The sequence below is a fragment of the Amphibalanus amphitrite genome, unplaced genomic scaffold, assembly GCF_019059575.1.
Source record: "Amphibalanus amphitrite isolate SeventyFive unplaced genomic scaffold, NRLGWU_Aamphi_draft 000160F_arrow, whole genome shotgun sequence".
Classification (NCBI taxonomy): Eukaryota; Metazoa; Arthropoda; class Thecostraca; order Balanomorpha; family Balanidae; genus Amphibalanus; species Amphibalanus amphitrite.
In genome coordinates, this window is record NW_024881655.1 from 783,663 (window position 1) to 797,012 (window position 13,350).

A 13,350-nucleotide genomic window follows, 5' to 3' on the forward strand; every position below is an offset into this window, starting at 1 on the left:
AACCGCACTTCACTTTTCTGCAACTTACGAGTAACAGTTTCAACAGTGTAGATTTTCATGTGAGTAGTACCTACATCATGACACGCACGAAATTTCACCGCGTGACTGGCATCTTGCGTGACTCTCTCTACATCACTGATCACTGCGCCACGATCGGCGCCGCCAGAACACGAGAAACTCCGCCGTTCACCCCGCCTTCTCTCACTGTAAGAATATTGTTCTTAACTTCTCACCTTCATAGATGTGGGAGTGGTTGCCACGGCTGAGGACGCTGTAGAACATGATTCCGGGGCTGCTGCAGTCCGAGTAGAGTTTGGCTCCCAGCTGGTCGTCCGTATCGGGGATGACGCCCTGGTACTCGCCCGACACCGGACAGGGTGACTCCTCCATCGGCTTCTCCTCTGTCGGGGGCACACGGGTGGTTACTGGGGAGGGACGGGCGTCCACCAATGCGGAATGTAAAGCTAGGCATGAATCACACGCTACGCATTTAGCTGTTTGCTGCCCGTAAACAGGTCATTAGATTGGGCCGGTGATCACAATTCCTTTGAACTGTTGTGGGGTTTATAAGCTGGGTCCGTCCAAGGAAGAACCCTTTTGTGTCGAACATTGGGTGTCGCTTGTTCACAGTAGGAAGTCACACAAGTACTGCGGAATCCGGTGTATTGGAACAGCGGCCTAAATTAATTGCCTTACAGGACAACGGTTTTGTCTGACATGGTTTGTAAACAGTAGTTTTAACAGCTGTAATCTTTAAACGGTGTCTGAATTCGGAGCGTCAGCAGACGATCGTGAGCTGAGCACAGACTCCGACATCACTCGGAGCCAATGTCTTCTCTGTTATCCGGCTACGTTTGTCAGTTCCTTAGCTGACGAAGCGGTGCTTCTATAAATAGCACTTGAATGCCAATAAAGAGTATTTCTTTCTTACGAATAACCGATGATTCTGTAGGTAATTGCTCATTGTTCTTGTAACTTAAAAATCACGTAGGTGCATTATCAAGCCTAAGCACATTACCAATGTTCGGGATGCCTTTCAATTCAAATTTCTTTCACAAACGAGAAAACAATAGAATCGTTTCATCTTCTATCACTCGTAATTAAAATGAGACCACAAACAAGTTGAAACCTGTTTAAAAACGTCGATGTTTTGCGGCCATCAGCATCCCTCGAGACAAATGAAGCCATTACTGTTTGTTTCGATGGTGATACCATCAACTGGGCTGCAGATGGGACCTGGCTAATGAAAAGAATGCTGTTCAGATTGTCATCTGTGTTGTGTCCCCCGGTGGTGCTCTGGTAGGTACAGAGTCGTTTCAGCGTGAGAGGACGCAGCGTGGCATTAAAACACGGGACACGGCGAGACTCTCAGTGCTCAAATCCTTGAGAGCGACTTACACATACATATACCTACCAATCTCGCCAAAAGTTTACATCAGTCAGACCAACGTAAAGGTTGTCACGTAAAGGTCACCAAATGCTCCTTTTTTGTAGAACTAAATACCCATTACGGTGATGCAGGGTAACCCGTAGCATGCAGCCCATAGCTTTTGATTGTCGAGTAAATATTTCATGAATGGCTGGCATGGCATAGTGAAAGGCGATGATATGCGCGCACAAATAGTCTCTGATGTGGTGTTACACTACATGCACGAATGCAGTCTCCGATCTGGTGTTGTGCTGCATGCATCAATGGAGTTTCCGATATAAACTACTTGCACACCCACACTATACATCTATTCAAATTTCGGTGTTATACCTACTACATGCACAGCTGCAGTCTCCTATGTGGTGTTACACTACATGCGCAAATGCAGTCTCCTTTCTGGTGTTATACTGCATGCACAAATGCAGTCTCCAATATGGCGTTATACTGCATGCCCAATGAACAATATGCGGTCTTCGATCTGGTGTTATTGTCACGCGTACCAATGCAGTCTCCGAACTGGTGTTATACTACATGCACCAATGCAGTCTCCGATGTGGTGTTATACTGCATGCACAAATGCAGTCTCCGATATGGCGTTATACTGCGTGCGGACATCCAGCCACCGGCTTACTCCAAACTACAAGTACATGCTTCTGAACGTGACAGCTTCAAGGCGGGGACTTGTGTTTCTTTCGGTTAAGTGTTTGTGGTTTTGTGGCTTTCCAAAGCCAGTAGTAGTGGTTGTTGTCGTTATGCAACGATGCGGTCTCCAGGATGCAATGCAGTCACATTATATATAATTGTGAATATAAGCAGGATGTAAGGATATATCTCTAGAGATTGCAGATATGTAATGCTAAGAAGGTGTTGAACGACTTTGCATCAGCGCAATGACCATTTTCATTCCGGACATTATAAATTGTACTTATGCTGAAAGCATACCTTTTTACTTTGTAAAAAAACTCACTTTACTTACTTCAGTACAAATACAGACATAAGATCTAGTATTCATCCACGTTACGCTATAAATAAACCATTTCCCTTTCAATGGGTTCCATTTCCCTTTTAATTCATACTGGGTGAAGAGAGTACTCACTTCCTTGAGTGATCCAGTCGGTTTCCAGGAACCAGTGGTCGGCGCACAGATCATCGTCAGCTTTGTCGCTGGGACTGGAGCCTGCCAGAGCAGCACAAGCGTCATACTTTAGACACGAACTCAGCGGAACTTCACACACCATAGAGACATTGTGCAACGACGCAGCGTGTCACAACATAGCACAGGAGAGTAGCGTACCTATCAACACTGGCACCTCACGGTGAAGCTCAGCAACATAAAACAGCGGCATTTACATTAATTTCACGCACGAATAAAGATGATACCTGAGAGGAAGGAGACATATCATTTGACGAAGATATGCTATAAGCCAATGCCTGAGCCCTCTCCTGACCCACTTAATACACCAAAATCTCCGAGTGGCCTCCAATACCTGGTGCTTTAGCGTTGGTGCTGTATACATTTGTCACGACATACGTGCAGGATGACTATGGAAGAGACTAGAGCTAAGTTACTTTGCTGAGGATGACGACATGCTAGTACGAAATTCTGGGAAATCATAAAATGGTGTGTGAAGACGGTTCTGGAGTACCCATGCTAAATGATGGCGCGGTAAGTACCCTTATCGTTATAATCACCAACCAGTCACATGACCGTATCTGGAGCAAAACGGAGGCAGGTCGAACCTCAACTATGTTTTATAGGACCAGTTTTTGCCGACTTGATCTATCGGACGGTTTTCATTCATCAAATGACAGGCTTCCGTGGCATGTATGTGAATGAAGGCAAAAAGAAGTCGCCCAAGGCGTCACGCAAAGCGAATCGATAAGAGGATCTTCGGCTGACACTTTTATGTCCCCGAGTACTGATGACTCTGAGAAAGAATGAGAGGTGGAACAATCTGCACAAAAAAGACCCCGAGGTCAATTCCACCCGACGGCGTACCTATTTGGAACTCCATGACGTTCGTGCCCCTGTACTTCAGCCAGATGCACTTGTAAGACTCCTCGCCGCTGCAAGATTAGGGAACGTGTTAATGTCGACACATCTGCAGACATTCATCCGTCTTGCTCAGCCTCACGTGCCCACCGGCACACTGACAGACGTCCGGTATCGTACGTGCCATCTCTGACGGAAAGCGGACACATGGGTGCCGAGGAATGTCCAGGGTGGTTGGCGACAACACGGCGTTTGGGGGAACCGGACGGCCGACATGCTAGGATATAACTACAACTCAGACGTGATAAAAATCGCAGGGAAAAGACTGGCCAGCACGCCGAGCAACACTAAGCGGCTTGTTTACAAAGCATCTCACGAAGAGGTCCCAGTTTGTACTATGTAAGTTCCGAGTTTTAACCCTCGTGAATCACAGTTTGGCTGTGTCGCCCGCTGGGGTGTTGTCGGGTCATTTGTAACACTGGGTGGTCTCTTACCACTGGGAGCGGGAGTAGATGACGAACTTTTCCTGGTCATGCTGCGCCACACAGCGCGTCGTGTGCGTCTTGAAGTTCTTGGCGTCCTTGTAGACCATGGTGTCGCCGTCGACGTGCGAGTGCTGCCAGACGCCCTGGGCCCAGTCGGGCAGTGTGCAGGTGGCCTGTCGGACGGCCAGCGGCCACGGCCGAGTGTCGGCCGGCTGCAGCACGAGCCGCTCGTAGCCGCGCGTGGCGCTCTCCAGGTGACGGTGGCACGACGAGTCCGACGAGAGCGCCACGTAGATCCGGCCCGTGCTGGCCTCCTTGCGGTACATCTGGAGACACACGGACACACAGACACACAGACACAGTCAGACGGGGACGGGGACGTCAGAGAGCATCCGACACTCCGGACCGGTCAGCGTCCGACACACCGGTCAGCGGTCAGCGGTCAGCGGCGGACTGTTTCCGGTACATCTGTACGGCTGACCGACACGACATCAATGATGCAACCGACCGACCGGCCGGGCGGCGGCGGCCGGCGGTGTGGAATATTCAACCAGTCGGTCAGACATGCACAGTTACCCGATGTCATGGATAGGCTACCGGAACTACTCCACGCGGCGCCATCGACAACCGGGCAGACACCAACACCCGGGTCATTGACATGCGCGTCCGAGCGAGATAACTCCTGAACACATCTAGTGGGTGTGAATTCATGGATGCCACAGCCTATGCAGCAAAAGAATTAAGTATGCAAGCTGCACAGCAGTGTATTTATTGTCAGCTGTCAACACCCATTTATCCCAACGCCCCTCAGGACGCCATGTGTGCGGGCTCATTCGAGTCGACGCCACGAGAGCTGACAAACACAGGAGACCGGTGAAAATTCACGCAGGAAGCTCTAATTACAGTGCGGTCATCTGTCCCATCCGTCGGAGCGGGTCCAAGTATCGGGCCAATTTCCTGTCGCCGACTGGCCGGCCCTCCGAGCCCGGCCGGAGACATGAATATTCACTCTGTCGGGCAGCTCCGGGAGGACCGTCCGCCTCCGGTGTCACGGTCACCAGCCGGACCAGCACACCGCCCCGACATACACTCTACCGGCGGGACAACCGTTATCGAAGCCCGACGCCGAGACGCTTACGACGTACAGTCTTGTTCCGGCGCCGGCGCGGCCTGTTGACAGAACTCACGCCATTTCTCTGTGTGCCGGCGCCAAATAGCCGGTGCGGCGGCCGCCGACGGGCGGGGGCGGGGGCGGCTGGGCGGGCCGAGAATCTGCGGGTGGCAATTATCGACATGGGTCCACCTGGTGCCCGACATTCCGTCCGGCGGCAGCCGCTCGCCGCCCTGCTGAATACTCTCCATCATCGCAGAGAGTTTAATGACGTTGCCGACGCCATCTGGCGGCCGCCATTCGCCTCGCGGCGGCTTCATTCAACGCGCCGCTGTCGGCAGGACGTGGACTTCGCACTTCCTGTTGTTTTCGACGACGGCGGTTGGCGGCCGGCCGCAACGCAGAGTCGTATTTCAAGTTGAGATGCCGCCAAATGTTGAGCTGTTCGGTTTAGCGCTGGACAACTTCATTGAGAGATCTTTGAAGCTACACGAGCTCATTTCATCAATCACGTGAATCACGCCACCTTTTGTTTCGGTTTTTGCACCACCTCGCATCTCGGAACAGCCCACCTTTCACCAATCAAACCCGAACAATGCCGAACTGGCCCTGCCCATCAGTTTCCCCAGCCCTCGCGCGTCCGCTGCGTGCTGGTGCGAAAAATCCAAATTTTAGCCACGGGCGGGCGGCGGCGGCGGCGGCGGTGCGTCTCTTCGGACCGTGGCGACGCGTGACCGGTCGTCGTTAGAGCGGGCGGGGCACGACGCGGGCACACCTGCCTCCGCTGGTTCCGATCGCTGCTCATGTGCACCGGGCGTCGTCCGGCGGGGGCGGGGGCGGGGGCGGGGGCGGCTGAGGGGAGTGGGGGTCGCCCGGCCACGGAGGAAGTCGGGCCGCTCGAGGGGAACGATGGAGTTGGTGCTCGCGTGGCAGGGTGGGCAGTGAAGTGAGTCGGCCGGTGTTTGAGGACAACGAAGAGGATATGGATTCGAAGGTTTGAGCCACACAGGCGCATAAAAGACAATTTTTCATCGGTTTTAATGGTGCTTTTCAGAGAAAGGCTATTCATTATGCCTGTTAACGGTTGCTGATACAATGATTGTGCCAGTTTTGATGGCACATTGAAATTAAAGTTCGGTATAAGTTGTTACCAATGCGTTGTCGGCGCCCATAAAAAACATACATATAAGCAAACAACAACTAACAATCGATAATGTCACCAGACTGCAATTCGAAACCTATGCCGCTGAGGAAAACTTTCCTTCCTTCCTCGAGCATGGGTGGGTCTGAAATGCATAACTTCAGCCGTTCTGCCGGAAAGCTCCCGTCTGACAGCATGGTTGATAAACGAGAAAAGGAAATCAGCCTTTCAATAATTGCCGCTTTCCATGTAATAGCGTCTGGCGGGAGCGATTCACCTCGCACCTGTCACGATACTGCATTGCTGTTCCTCAGAAAGCATGTCCTCGGGTCACCTTTGTCTCAGGAGGCAGCGGCTACCTCGTAATATCGCTGGTTTCTACGCCAGCCTCATACTTCCTGACAAAATAATCGTGATGGCATCCAAATGGCATATGATCCCCGTCCATTGAAAGGAAAATAAGTGAGGTATACATAGAGTGGCCAGTTTACACATCAGTGGTCACACACACATCGATACTGCTCGGTGGTAAAGGTTTAAGTTGCGTTGATACCATCGGGTCGAGAGTGAACGTGAACTCAGCCTCTTCTTTCTGTTCATTTGAAGCCATTCAAATAAGTTTACGAAACGAGACACAATGCCTGACACACCTAGAGAGTCTACGTCCGTCCCTGCGGATAATTGATCAACAACAGACACTCGGTGTCGGATTAGAGATGACGACACTCCCCAGTGGCGTCTTCTCGGCAGCCGGCGTGTGAGGTCACTGGAGACGTGCCCAGCGTCACTGACGACCTCAAACCCTTTCGAAACCCATGTCCAGCCGGCAGCTGCTTCCTACACACCCCGGAAAACACAGGACTGCCGCGTATCAAAGCCGGCCCAGCCCACCGGAGTTGAAAAATACTCGCTGCACCCTGCGCAGGGAGCCAGGATGGTGAATGGCCGGTGCTAAGTGGCTGGTCGTGTCTGAGGGCCGGGGATCGGACCGATCGCAGTGACAAAAACAGACCACACACACACACACACACACACAATGTTTATTAGCAGAGACAGAAAGATTCCGGAAGAATGAGGCAGAGGGATGCAAAAGCGCAGAGCGCTTGAGTTTAAGCATCACTCTGAAAGAAAATGCAAACAAACGAAAAAAAAAACTCCAGCCAGATGAGATTCTAAGCATGAGCTATAGAAAAACATTGACAGGCGTAACATAAAGCATACGAGTTGGCTGTCGCCGCCACGACAGACACCGAGCAGTAGAGCAGCGTGCGCGAGCCACAGCACGGTCAGCCCGGAGCGCCACGACCAACCGCGGCCTGATCCCCTAGGTCAATGTCGTACTGTTCAGTGAGCTGTAAATCGGTTCGATTTTAAAATGAATTTTTGAAAGAGATGTGCGACTACGCTGCCGCTCTCATCGTCCAGAGTCTCACCGTAAATCAGAATGTCAAGTTTTTGTTTTGGAGAAATTACATTGAACTCAATACCTAATTGATCGTATATTGTTTGAAACAAATCAAGCCTTAGTGGTTCAAATAATGGACAGTCTAGAATGTAATGCCGAACGTTCTCGCTTGGAAAGCCACAAGCACACACAGACGTTTCACTTTTTTGAATTTGGAAGAGATGGGAGTTAAGGCGACTCATTCCGGTTCTTAGTCTTGTGTGCAGAGTATTTCCTAATTTAGACCCAGTTATGTAAAATTTTGGAGGCTTGGTCACCCCCAGCCGCTCAGAAATCGTCTTTTTGAAGGATGTTCGTGTCAGGGATCGGATGGACTCAGGGAGATCATTCCAGTATTTAGCTGTCGATGGAAAAAATGAACTGTAGTAAGAAGTGGTGCGGCTAGGCGTCGTTGTGTGTGCACTGGCGTTTCTTAAGATTCGTCCGGTATTTTCAGCGCGTGTGTGCGGCATTATCATTTTTATATAGTGTGGTATATGCTCGTCGTGACCGTTAAATGTGTGATAAAGTGTTATTTTATGCATGCGTCTTCTTGTCGATAGTCTATCCCACCCTAAGTCGAGTAAAAGCTTGTCCGTTGGTGTCCTAAATAAGGTTGCTGTCACAAGTCTTGCCGCTCTGTTTTGTAGTCTCTCGAGTCGCATGGCGTCGTGTGTCGTGATATGTCCGTCGTATACTGTGTCGCAATAGTCGAAGTGTGGTCTGATATATGTCTTATAAATTTGGTCGAGAATGGGCCTGGGTACGTATTGTGCAATTGGATATAGTGGGCTTAATGCTTTGTTGACCTTTTTGCAAATTTTGTTGATGTGATGGTGAAAATGTAGGTCATTGGAGAATGTCAATCCCAGGTGGGTGTGATTTTCATGAATGGGTATGGGATTCCCACCAAATGTGAGACGTGGTGTTATGAAATTATTTTTACGTGAAAATGTTTGCTGGACTGTTTTTGTTGTGTTGAATGTGATTGCCCATTCTCGACCATATTCATATATTTTGTTAAGGTCGCGTTGAAGTGAAAGTTCTACATCGTGAATGTCTGTCGTTGAGTGCGGTGCGTGACCCGGCTCGGCGCGCGCGCACCTATCAGCGCCCATCAGAGCCGCGATGACCGCGGTGTCGAGCCGCGACTGACCGCGCCCCGGTCCGTCCCTGCGCCCCTCCTGCGCCCTCACAGTCGCCGGAAGCCGACTCAGCAATGAATGAAGCGATAACGGGGCGCTTATGGAGCGTACTGCTCTATCTCTGCATCTGTCGGTCGGTGGGGAGGTAAACAGACGGTGCTGTGCCGCCGGCGGACGGGCCGGGGTAGCGCCGGGCTGCAGATAATGGGAGGGCTGCATGGGACGGAGAGATGAGACCGAGATGAGAGAGATCCGGCAAGATAATGAGAGATGTGCAGGACGCTGAGGTGCTGCAGAAGGTGCTGAACTGCAGGAATTATCAGCGATCAAACTGGTAGATATTGGCTCAATCTTCAGTCTATTGACAGTTCAGCCTTTCAGTGATCATTAAGTGCTATAGATAGATTCAGGTCATAGATTCAAAACAAAATTTTAAGTTGCATCCAGGGTGCGCTTTTTTTAATCATCTCTCATTTGAAATCTGTCGCAAGAGACGTTGAATGCCATTTATCTTCCAGCCTTGTCCCTTATGTCTTGACACCCATCTTTCAGCCATGCGAGACCTTTATGATTGTCAAAATGAACACTCGGGATGAATTGACACCATTTCATTTTCATCAAGCCCTTCTTTCAACTCAATCGACCCTCTGTCTCCAATTTCCTGTGTCCAAGCCCCCGTCGCCGAGTCCTTTCGGCCAAGCCACTCTCGAGAATTCGGCACCGCTCTCCCGATTCTGGAGACCCCGTGACGCCCGTTGGTGACCAGTCACGGAGCTCGTCTGGCGCGGACACGAAGCCCCGTCACCGGTGGTGGACTCGTGCGCGGCTGACCGAGCGCCGGGGGCTGGCCTCACGACCCGGGCTGCGCCGCGCAGCAGCAGCCGTGACTGCCGAGCGGTTCGTGAACCGGCGGGGGCGGCGCGGAGCGCTCCTAATGAAAGGAGTCATGACAACGAGGTCTGACGAAGATGGCAGTCGTTTGGCTTCGCGGGTAAACACGGTTTAGAAAATGATTGGATGTGCCGGCAAGAAGTGGGAATCAACTAACCAGTCAAAATAACAGCGACATAAGCATTCTGCTTTGAAATTAAGGTGAAATAATGGACCTGGATAACTGCAGAGACCTTATCAGGATGCTCTATTTTTGCTGTTAATGTATGTTGTTGTGACCGCTACTTTAATAAGCACCATTAAATGCATTTGCAATTACATCGTGAGCAGCGATTAGCTGGTAGGCAGAGAAGAATGTTAATCCCTTATAATTCAGTGACATGGCAGCCCTATAGCTAGCCAATTCTCACAGCTGGACACCGCTACAGAGCTTGCAGAGCTTTGAGCTGATGGGCTCGTTTAGAGGAACCATTGGTTTGGTTTGTCCATGTCGTCGTCGCTATCTCTGGAATAACAAAACTGCTGATAAAAAGACGAAAATGCTATTGAGTGCATAATTGTGCAAGATTTCATGCGCTTCGTTGCATAATCAGAAGGTATATGAAATTAAGGCACGCAGCCGAGGAACAGCCTGGTTACTTACCGCACACCGATATCGGGGCCTCTTGTCGTCGGCCGCGCCCGTGTCCAGCAGCGCCACGAAGCTGTTACCGCTGCTGTCCCTCCAGTCTCCCAGACACTCGAACGTCATATCTGCAAACGAATCGTCCCACTGAGACCCGCTTCACAGCTACTGTGTCGTAGATCTAACATGTTTGAGCACTGTTTCATCTAAAAAGAAAAATCAGATCGCTACTGAACGCTACTATCGGTCACATCAGTCAGTGCCAACTGCCCAACGCAAGAACACAGAACACGGCTAATCCAGGCCAGAACAACGATCCGTAGTTCTGATCGATCGATCTACAACTGGGCCTGCTCTGACTGAGCCTGGAACACCTCAGGACTCCGCTATCTCCTCACTTACTCAGGTTGGGCCGGAACGAGCAGCCGTTGAAGTTGAGGTGGAGCCCGAAGCCGAGCGGGCAGTTGGAGATCTGCGAGTCCGAGTTGGCGCACTCGGTGACGCTCTCGGTTCCGTCGTCGATGTCGTACGAGAACGAGAAGCGGCCGCTGATCGGGCAGTACACCGGGTGCTTGTGCTCTTCGTTCGTGGGTGAACGCACCTCTGTGGGGAAGGTCAACGGAAATTGATCAGTTACAGCACCTAGCGGTAACTACCGCTAGTCGATCGAGTCGAGTTGCTAAATTAATAGCAAGGTGAGCAGGGCCGAAGTTGATATTTGATAAAGGCAATAAAAAAAAAAATACAGCGGAAGCGATAAGTAATCTATCGATGCCGTTTCCGGCCACCGGTAAGAATAGGACCGGATGTGAAAGTGAAATTATCTACATCTGATATCCTCGCCACTTCTACATGATTTATCATTGCGAATGCGATGAAATATGTATAATTCTAAAAAGCAAGTATGAGTAATATTGGTAAATAATGGCAGAAGTAACTGTACCCGAAGCTCTGCTGATATATTGTAGGTACTTGCACCGACTCCAGTTAGTAGCCTTTAATGGGTTAAGAGGACTGTCCGAGATGTAGGTTTTCCCAGCCACTAATGATCTGACGGTTTCTTCGCTACAAATGGATTATATCCAATGACTACACCTCAGCATGATAAACATCTTTATCACTCCTTCGGTGAGCGCAAGGACTCGAGAACCGGCAAAAATCTGCTCTGTTTGAGATTTAAGCAAAAACGGTGAACAATTCCGGTACGAAAGGTTAATTGTTGCCGTTATTAATGCCCGTGTCCACCCACAATGTCGGCTCGTCTCACGACCTTGGCTACTTCAGTGCGGAGCCGTGGCTGTGCCGTCACACTCCAGTGATACTATCGGACCTTTCTCACCAGCAGACCGAGGAGTACGAGCAGTTATCCCGGAGAAAAATCGAGCAACATCCGCCCCAAACCGGATCTGGGGACGGTGTTCAGCCCGTTCTCAGTTTTTGAGAGCTCGCAATGAATTATTCCGCTAGGTTCCAGGAAATGTATGATGAAAGAGATGCGCATGTTGTTGGAGATTTCATCTGAATTGCCTAGCGAAACAAAAGAAATGCTAAAGTTATGTAGCAACATATTATAATTCATTCATATCCTCCGAATGTGCGTCATAAGCGCATGATTTGACGTTTTATCTTGTCCTCAGCAGGATGAGTGCTAATAGCTTAGAGTCGTTCTCTAATTTATCTGTCATGAATGGGATCATTTTGCTTAGATCTGTGCTAATGCCTTGCAACGAAAGATATATGCGCTAATGGTACGAATTCATTATTGGCTTTCTCAACTACTACTAATTTCCTAAAATACAATTTCATTAATTTGAAGTAAATAGTGTGGCAATGCATTAAAGTTATTCAATTGAAGTAATAATGGAAGTGGAACTTTGAATTAAAACGCACGAATACAATTACTAAGTTGAAGCTTGAAGATTGAACTTGCAATATTTTTTCGCGCGAAATACACAATTGGGCCCAATATGCTATGCTACCTTCCTTTACCTGGGTAGGTGTAGGCCCACATCTACAGAAGTCAACTTGTTATCTCGCCAATTAGCTGTTCGGGAGTCTACCGTGACGTCACTGGTCACAATGTGTGTTTAACTGCCTACGGTACGTGTTCGCCGTAAGCTTCATCCGGGTTGCTGTACAATAAATCTATCACGGCTGAATGAATTTAGTCAGAAACCATTGATTATGTACATGCACAGTCGTGATTGCTTTTATTACTAAATCATACAAAAGTGAGCGTTTGATAAATGATGGTCATGATCGTAACGTCAGCGCGCGTAAAGTAGACAGAAGACTGACCTGACATACAATCCTTTCTGGGGGATCACTGTAACAAACATTCGTACCCGTATGAGAGCATGCAGGACCAGAACAGGTGTTCTTTCAGAGCATTCATTGCCAATCTACTGCATGTAAGTAAACGGAAATTTCCACGTTTTCTTAACGATCTTTTTCTTTTTCTAGTCCTTGCTCTAAGATGAAGAGCGCTTGAACTGCCGAAAACTTGCAACTAAAAATAATTAACCCTCGCGGGCCCGGGGGGGGGGGGCGTTTTTCGCCCCCCCTGGCGAATATTTGCGATAGCTCCCGAACGCTTAGGGATAGGAAAGCGAAACTTTCAGTACCTTTTCTCCCATCAATTTGACATCTTCTGAAGTAAAACATTTGGACCTAGCCCCCTTGATGACGTCACAAGGTCCATTTTTCTAGACCCCTGCACGGCAAACTTCGGCGTCACAGACGTAAACTTCAAATAGCTACTAAAAATAGAGTTTTAGAGATAAAGACAAATTACGAGCACGGTTGTGTAGCGTTTGACATAGAGAAAAATAGAAAAATAGTTTTGGTGACCTGAGGTCAGAGGTCAGGTCAACGACCCCGAAATGTGGTTTTAGTTTTTCGCAAATAACTTCGACAAAAATGGTCCTAGAGCTACGGCAGTAGTACCATCGCATTCGCCTTGTCAAGCCGCGTCGAATGATATATATTTTGTTCGGAAAAGGTCAAATTTTATGTTGACCTCATGTGACCTCGAATGACCTCTGGTTGACCTTGACACATGAAAGGTCGTTTATGATGTATTTGTA

The 13,350-nt window shown here is 49.4% G+C and overlaps 1 protein-coding gene across 1 annotated transcript in view; it reads right to left on the reverse strand.

The window, feature by feature from the left end:
* The window catches only part of LOC122383317, a 30,771-nt gene that overhangs the window by 7,499 nt on the left and 9,922 nt on the right, over positions 1 to 13,350 (reverse strand). The window contains exons 4-9 of the mRNA XM_043369621.1: positions 10,667 to 10,867; positions 10,283 to 10,392; positions 3,917 to 4,233; positions 3,429 to 3,496; positions 2,526 to 2,606; positions 234 to 401 (exon numbers count right to left, since the gene is read on the reverse strand). Coding sequence (XP_043225556.1) covers positions 234 to 401; positions 2,526 to 2,606; positions 3,429 to 3,496; positions 3,917 to 4,233; positions 10,283 to 10,392; positions 10,667 to 10,867 — 945 coding nt within the window. The remainder of the gene's footprint in view (positions 1 to 233; positions 402 to 2,525; positions 2,607 to 3,428; positions 3,497 to 3,916; positions 4,234 to 10,282; positions 10,393 to 10,666; positions 10,868 to 13,350) is intronic.